At 35.9% G+C, this 7,847-nt stretch overlaps 2 protein-coding genes across 2 annotated transcripts; both read right to left on the bottom strand.

The window, feature by feature from the left end:
• Positions 1 to 454: 454 nt before the first annotated feature.
• On the bottom strand, positions 455 to 2,629 carry LOC114739616 (uncharacterized). Its single transcript, XM_028927694.1, has 4 exons — positions 2,287 to 2,629; positions 1,803 to 2,204; positions 928 to 1,725; positions 455 to 772 (listed from the first exon to the last, which is right to left on the bottom strand). Exons 1-4 carry the CDS (start codon positions 2,515 to 2,517, stop codon positions 674 to 676), a joined length of 1,530 nt encoding a protein of 509 aa, XP_028783527.1. The 5' UTR covers positions 2,518 to 2,629; the 3' UTR covers positions 455 to 673.
• Positions 2,630 to 3,650: 1,021 nt separating this feature from the next.
• LOC114739617 (uncharacterized) lies at positions 3,651 to 7,275 on the bottom strand. Its single transcript, XM_028927695.1, has 5 exons — positions 7,020 to 7,275; positions 6,532 to 6,930; positions 4,430 to 5,176; positions 4,238 to 4,334; positions 3,651 to 3,953 (listed from the first exon to the last, which is right to left on the bottom strand). The coding sequence occupies exons 1-5, from the start codon at positions 7,254 to 7,256 to the stop codon at positions 3,925 to 3,927; spliced, it is 1,509 nt and encodes a 502-aa protein (XP_028783528.1). The 5' UTR covers positions 7,257 to 7,275; the 3' UTR covers positions 3,651 to 3,924.
• Between the last annotated feature and the right edge of the window lie 572 nt (positions 7,276 to 7,847).

Genomic DNA, 7,847 nt, shown 5'->3' with positions numbered 1-7,847 from the left:
TCTCTCAGTGCTTTATAAATAGGATAAAAAAATATTTTATTTCTCTATTCTATAAATAAGACCAAAAGAATAACTTCCTATGATCATGTGTAGGTCTTTCAATTTTTCAATGCCCAGAAGCTCGTTGTGTTCGAATGCTTGACCAATATAAATGCATACATACTGGAATGTTGCGTTGGCGAAAGAGCTCTAAGAACATATCAGATTTAGATGAATGATTGACGTCACGTAATATATGCAGGATTACTTTCCCATGCATGCGTAGTATGCATTGCTGGAAGCTTGAGAAATGACTGCGACTCAATAAATGAAAATATTTTAGTGTCTACTATTAAATCTATTTTATGTTTGGCCATATTATATACTACTTCCAATTTTAATTATAAGACCTCGTTTATAGTCTACAAACAAGATTTTAGGATTAGGACAGGAGGCAATAGTATTTTATTATTTCTCACTCAAGCTACTATCAGTTAGTCATATTAACTCTTTTGGCCAAATGGAGACTCATGTAACTATTCACTTTCTTGGAATGTGACCAATTTAACATCAGCTGTTCTACTGAGACTAATATTTTTTCACTCATCAAGTTCATAATAACTGGCACAGATTTTAAATATTCAAAATACATTACAAACGCCCTAGAATGCCCCTTATACAGAGACAAAAATGTTCAGGCCGTGGCTTCTTCCTTCGGCTTCTTCAGGAGGTGGAAAAGCCCATTTGTCAATGCAGCTTTGGATGTCAAAGATGCTCCCAACAGATTCAGAGCCTAAACCAAGTGAAATAATTCAAGTCACAGTTACATCTTCAAGAGTTAATGGAAGTGAAATTGATAAGTTTTGCTTTATCTCTGTACATGTTCTTCTAAGATTACTCAATAAACAATCATTTTTTCCAGAGATCAGTTAAGGGGTAGATTTTTACCTCATTCGGACCAATTTTCACCTCATGCTGCTCCAAATCATTCAGAGGGGTATTCAATTTTTGCAGAAACGAAATGCTTGAAGCACAAGTCAATGGCGTGACTTGAAGATCATCCGTTACAGCAAAAAGTGCTGGTCTCTTCACAAATCCCACAGTAAGTCCTGTCCTTTCATCCGCACATCTAGGGTCAACCATAGATATTTCAGATGCGTCCGCTATCTGGTGGCGCTCCTTTGAAATTACCCCATTTTTGTTCGCATAACACATCATATTTCGGATCACACCAGTACCATACCAGTAAGTAGGAGTTTTTTCTTCCTGGAGCATTAATGGCTGCCTTATACAACCATATTGAGGAGCCACCTTCAGATCCAGTAAAGGAGTGTATGGAGAGCTATAATTGTTACTCCAACTTGTGTACCATGTGCTCAGACCCTTGACACTATTGTAAAGATTATGCATAGATCCCAGTTTAAAATCATTGCCTCCTAAAATCTTGAGAATAGCCCCAAGAGGCATGGCGAGGAAGCTGAATAGAAAATCAGCGAAATCTCCCTCTGCTTCAGCATAGAGGATTTTGTTCCTCGACTTGCTCGACGTTACCTTCAGCATTAATGAGGAATCATTCCCATGCACACCGAAAAAGGACATGGTGGGGTTAGATGCCCGTCCGAACTGTGATGGAGCTAGTATCGGTCTGAAAGAGGACACAGGGTCAGATCCACCATCTTCCCAAGTCAAGAATACGTCACTGAGAGGAGATTTCGAGATCAAGGCCCGCTTCATCAAGTCCATAATCTAAAACATACACTTGTATGTATTAATCATCAAATTCAATCAAGTTACTTTGAAGCCTGGTTAGAAACTTTACATACCTGGTTTAAGCCAACGTTTGGGGCGACTTCGGTGAGCTTAGTGAGGTCTGTATGGCCACGTTGGACAAGATAATGAACAGTGTTTCCTGGAAAGTTCTCAAGAACCCTTAAATCATCAAAGATCAAATACATAGTGTCCCCTCTAACAAAAACACCATCTTCTCCTTTGGAATTATTTTCCTCCCCCTCCAACTTCATCTCCTTGTCCATCAGTTTCCCACATGAGCAGCTTACTCCCGCAAAAGTACTCAGCAGTGTCCGGTTACCCCCTCCACAGGAGCCACACATCATATACTTGGTGGGCTCTGTGTCATCCACGTTAAATTTTAGTTTCTGGCAAAGCTTTTCGCACGGGTTACGCGGCCACAACAACATTTTCTTGCAGGTTCCATTCCAAAAAACCTGTTCACGCACAAATTTCGATTCATTCATAGAATTTTGTTCTCTTAAAAAATGGGACATTCAATCGCAATATTTTACGCACCTGAGTGTCGAAATTTTGGACACTTTGGTAGAGGTTGTTAATGCAGCCCACCTCTATTGGTTGTTGCTTTTGCTTGTTGGAAAGAAGCCGAATGATGGTTCCCAAAGGAAGGGTTAAGAAACTGAGGAGAGCGTTCACGAAATCTCCACTTGCTTCGGCCACAACCACTCTGTTTCTTTCTCTGTCCACGAGAAGTCTCAAAGGAGATGATGGGTCTTGCATGGAAGCCATAGTTCAGTGACAAGCGTGAAATCAGATATAGGAAGTTCTGATTTCTCACAAAGGATTTTGCTTTGACGATGCAATTAGCTAGCTGTACCCAAAGGCATTGTGATTAATAGTGCTGGGAAAATGTCAAGAGAAAAAGGAAATGACGAAGCAGCTTCGTGGAGACAAGTTTTTCTGGCGTTTTGCCATGGGGGAGATAAGTTAAAAGACTCAGGTCTGGTACGAATTTGTGAAACAGTGAGCTTCATCAGCTTCATGCTTGTGAGAAGTGACATGAAGGCGCGCGGGATGATCCTTCATTTCTAAGGAACTTGGTTTTTGTCCTTTTCTTACGCATCATCTGCCCAAAACATGGCCGAAAAATGCTTGCAAAATTACAAATTATTCTTTCTTTTTACCTTCATTCATCCCTCGGCAGACAAAAAAATGTTGGGTACGAAATTTATTTTCTATTAATTATATTTTCTCTATATCTTTTAAGTATATTGCATATTTCCCCATTCGTAGAAAAACAGACGCTATTTACCTATGCATTTGTGAAATTTGTAAAATAAAAATGAGTTTTCTGACTAATTTTTGTTTGTATAATATATTCTTCAACCTTGTAGTACACTCAAGTAAAAACTTCATATCGAAAAATCATTATACCATTTTAAATAATCAGACTAGTTTCAGTGCTCATCATCTTAATGAGCACCCTAAACTCATCAGGTCTAGATCGTCTATAGTTAATTTGAAAGATTCAAATTTAAAATCTTTAATTATTTATTTTTAAATAGAAAATAATATTTAAAAAAAATGATAGTTAAGAGATTATTTCTATTTTAAATTCTATACATATTAAAATAATTAGTTTAGACAAATAAAAAATAAAAAAAAATCAAATCTTGACCATCCAAATGAGATATAAACAATTCAAATCTGATAAGTTTAGGGTGTTTATCAAAAAGTGACGAGCAACAAAACTAGTTTCTTTAAAATCAATTAAAAGAAAAAGAAATAAAGAGATTCAAATATTCAATGGAGCCCCAAAGTTTCCTGATCTTTCATCTTTTTGTTTTCTGTACACCACTATGTTTTGTAAAGAGTGTCAGAAAGTATAATATTTCACATAGAATTTCAGAAACAGTCACAACTTCAAAGAATCCAAGTTCATATACTCAAAAATAATAATTGAACCGACTGATTTTGTTCTTGCATTTCAAACTCTCTGCTTCTTGCCTTTATTTCTCACACACAAACACATGAGCACACACGCACACACACACATATATGCATAGTTCTGGCCAAAAAAGAAAAAATGCGTGTATAATTTTGTGAAGCAAGCTGTAATAAGTAACAAATTTTCTTGAGGTCAGGTTGTTTCTACCAGAACAAGATTCTAGGAAATATCTGTTAGAAATTAAATTCCTAGCAGAACAATGTTTTTTTACCTCTTAAGAAAAATAAATACTTGTATCAACTTCTCGTCATAAAAACAGGGCATTTCTATCCGGTTATTCAAGCCCCTGTAGCCAAGGCTGGAGTGATTTTTTGTGAAGTGAACCTTTTTGGTAAAGCGAATTTTGGATTATAAATTGCTTAGCCGATAATGTTTCTTACCAAATTTTTTTCAACCATTTAAGTTTACAAAAACTGGAACGGATTTAAACACAAACATATCATATGTTTCAGAATTTCTAGTATGTCCCTTCTCTTAGCTTTAACCAGACACAAGATGTTCAGGTTGTGGCTTCTTCCTTCTGTTTCTTCACCAGGTAAAAAAGCCCATTCGTCAATGCAGCTTTGGATGTCAATGATGCTCCCAACAGATTCAGTGCCTGAGTCATGTCAAATATCACAGTCATGAACCAGTCTTTAATTCACCTAATAAACCAGTCTTTCAATAAATCATAAATCAGTCAAGAGTGGATACCTCAGTCTTGTGAATTGTCACCTTATGCTCTTCCAAATCGTTCAGAGGGACCTTCAATTTCTGCAGAAACGAAATGCTTGAAGTAGACGTCAATGGCGTGACTTGAAGATCATCCATCACGGCTAAAAGTGTTGGTCTGCTCACAAATCCCACAGCTTCTTTCCTTCCATCAGCAGATCTTGGGTCAAAAAGTTCCACTCTTGATGCGCAGTGTATCTTTTCCCTGTGATTCGAAATCAGTCCATTTCTGTTTCCATGATATATGTTATTTCGAACAATACCTGTGCCATAATAGTAACAAGGGCTTTCTTCTTCATGGACGTCCAATCTCTGCTTTTTACAGCCATATTGAGAAGCCACCTTCAGATCCAGTAATGGAGAGAATGGAGAGTGCGGAGAGCGATAACGTCCAAACCATGAAGGATTCAGACCCTTGACACTTTTATACAGATTATGCATAGATCCCAGATTGACATTGCCATCTAAAAGTTTGAGAGTAGATCCAAGAGGCATGGTGAGGAAGCTGAATAGAAAATCAGCGAAATCTTCCTCAGCCTCCGCAAACAGGATCTTGTTCTTTGACTTGCTCACTGTTATCTTCAGATTACATGAAGACTGAGTCTTCTTCACATTTTCTGAAGCTAGTCTAGGCGTGAAAGAGGACACTAGCTTGGATCCAGCAGCTTTCAAGAATACGTCAGTAAGAGGAGATGTGGAGACCAAGGCATGCTTCAACAACTCCATAATCTAAAACACACACAGGTTTATCTATAAGTACATCGATCATCAAGTTCACAGTTCAGCTAGAGATAGGAATAAAGACTGGTCTAGCCCTACAAGGCCGTCTTGTAGGGCTAACGGGCTTAAAAAGACTGGCTTTATAGGACTAAAATTTTAAAAATATCCCAATTTGTTAGGTCAGGCCCTTAAGCTAACGGCTTTAAGGCCAGCCTGAGAGCTTTCGGCCTGTTTAAGAAAAAAATACTATTTTTCATATTCCTCACATTTTTTATCAAAAAAATAAAAATAAACCAATTAAATTATTAATAAAAGACATGAATATGAATAAAATTAAGTCACAAATACAAAATATCATCATATATAAATATTCATCAACATCGAAGAACATCTAAAACATTTATTAACAAGATAACAATATCTAAAAGTTTCATCTATAGTGTAAATATGTAATAAACAAATACTATCATTAATCTTTTAAAACTTCATCATCACTATAATCAATTACCCTTCTTTATAAGTATACTTTTCTTTCATAACAAAAATATCCAGGTTTTCTTCTTTATAGAAATTTCACTTTTAAATTTTATAGTCTAACTATTATTTTACTTTAGTTTGAGAAATATTGTTGTTGAAACTCATAAATTTCTAATTCAAATTATAGAATCACAAGTTATATAAGTATAAAAATACTCTCTTATCAAGTATATAATTTAAAAATATCAACACATATAATATAAATCAAATCATTATTAAAATCCAAATCAACCCATTTTTTAAAAATTTAATTGGACAAATTATTAGCTAAAACTAAATAAATCAAACAATTCTATGAAATTTAATTTTAAAATGATAATAATAACTAAATATTTAAAATATCATTAATAATATAAAAATTAATAATATTAATTACACAAAACACTTTTTAAAAAAAATAAAAAAAATTATAAAAAGGCTTAAATAGGGTAACCCTTGGCCCTGCAGGGCCGGCCCTTTTAAGCCCTCGGCTCTACAGGATTTTCCATTTTAAGAAAAAATTTTCAAACCCGACCCTTATAATTTTCGGGTCTAAACATCGAGCTGGCCTATTTTTCCGGCTCTAAGTTCAACCAAGTTATTTTATCTATCTATATTTATACACAAACAATTCAATTACATAATTAAAATTTTATCTCTATTTTGATGTCAAACCAATCAGTATCAAAGTCACATTGAATGTGGGTTGAGCACGGCAGGACCACGTTGAGCAGTAACACTTTGCTACCGAGCATCTAACCCAACTGCGCAGCTATGCGTGTTCCTTAAATAAGAGTAATAATTTAATCTCTTCATTAATACAAACACAGTGAAGGCGACATAGTTACCTGGCTTAAGCCGACGCTTGGAGAGATTTCAGTGAGCTTGGTGAAGTCACTGTAGCCGAGTTGGACAAGTTGGTGAATAGTGTTACATGCAGAATTCTGAAGAACCGTTAGATCATCAAAGATCAAATACATCCTCTCGCCTCTAACAAAAACACCTCCTTTGGGATTATTATCTTCCTCCTCCACCACTTTCATCTCTTGGTCCATCAGTTTCCCACATGAGCAACTCGCTCCTGCAAAAGTACTTAGCCATTTATCACTAAGCTCTCTACAGGAACCACACATCAAATACTTGGTGGGATCTGTGTCGTCCACATTGAATCGTAGTTTCTGGCAAAGCTTCTCGCACGGATTACGTGGACATAGCAACATTTTCTTGCAGATTCCATTCCAAAAAACCTATTCATACACAAATCTTGCTTCATTCATTAAATTTGTATTCTTTTATAAAATCGGACATTCAATCGTAATGTTGTTACTGCACGTACCTCTGTGTTGAAATTTTGGACACTTTGGTAGAGGTTGTTGATGCAACCAACCTCTGCTGATGATCGATGGGTTTGCTTGTTGGACAGAAGGCGAATGATGGTTCCCAACGGAAGGGTTAAGAAACTGAGGAGAGCGTCAATGAAATCTCCACTTGCTTCGGCCACAACCACTTTGTTTATTTGTCTGTCTACGAAAAGTCTCAAATGAGATGATGACGGACCTTGCACGGAAGCCATAGTTCAGTCGCAAGCGAGAAATCTGATATGGGAAATTCTGATCTCACAAATGGAACTAATGAGCTCAGTCCAAAGGCGGTTGTGATTAATATTTAATAGCGCTGGGAAAATGGAAAAAAGAGAAACGAAAGGAAGAAGCAGCTTCCTGGGGACTAGCTTTTCTGTTGCTTTTTTCCATGGGGGAAAACAATTAAAAGGTGCCAGTCTTGTACGAACGGTTTGAAACAGTTTGCTTTAGGGTGTGTTTGGGTGACACCCCAAACCATGGTTTGGGGACCCAAACCATGGTTTGGGAAATAAATCACCCAAACACCCCCTTCAAAAACCAAAACCATGGTTTTGACTCCAAAACCATGGTTTTGGAAAAAGCAAAATTTTTTTGCTTTTGGAGAAAAAAGGGAGAGTGTGAGGGCCTATATGATATGTATCTTGTTATTTTTTTTATAAACATATTTTTTATAAATATATTTAATCTTATATTTTATAAATATATACACATTAATTATTTATTAATTATATTATCTTATGTATTATTAATTATGTTGGTAAAAAACATATTATTAACAATTTTATTTCTTCAAATTAAAATAT

This window comes from Neltuma alba, unplaced genomic scaffold, assembly GCF_004799145.2.
Source record: "Neltuma alba isolate B1F8T4 unplaced genomic scaffold, ASM479914v2 tig00002863_pilon, whole genome shotgun sequence".
Taxonomy (NCBI): Eukaryota; Viridiplantae; Streptophyta; class Magnoliopsida; order Fabales; family Fabaceae; genus Neltuma; species Neltuma alba.
The sequence above is the reverse complement of the archived record's forward strand: the minus strand, read 5'-3'. Positions and strand labels throughout refer to the sequence as shown.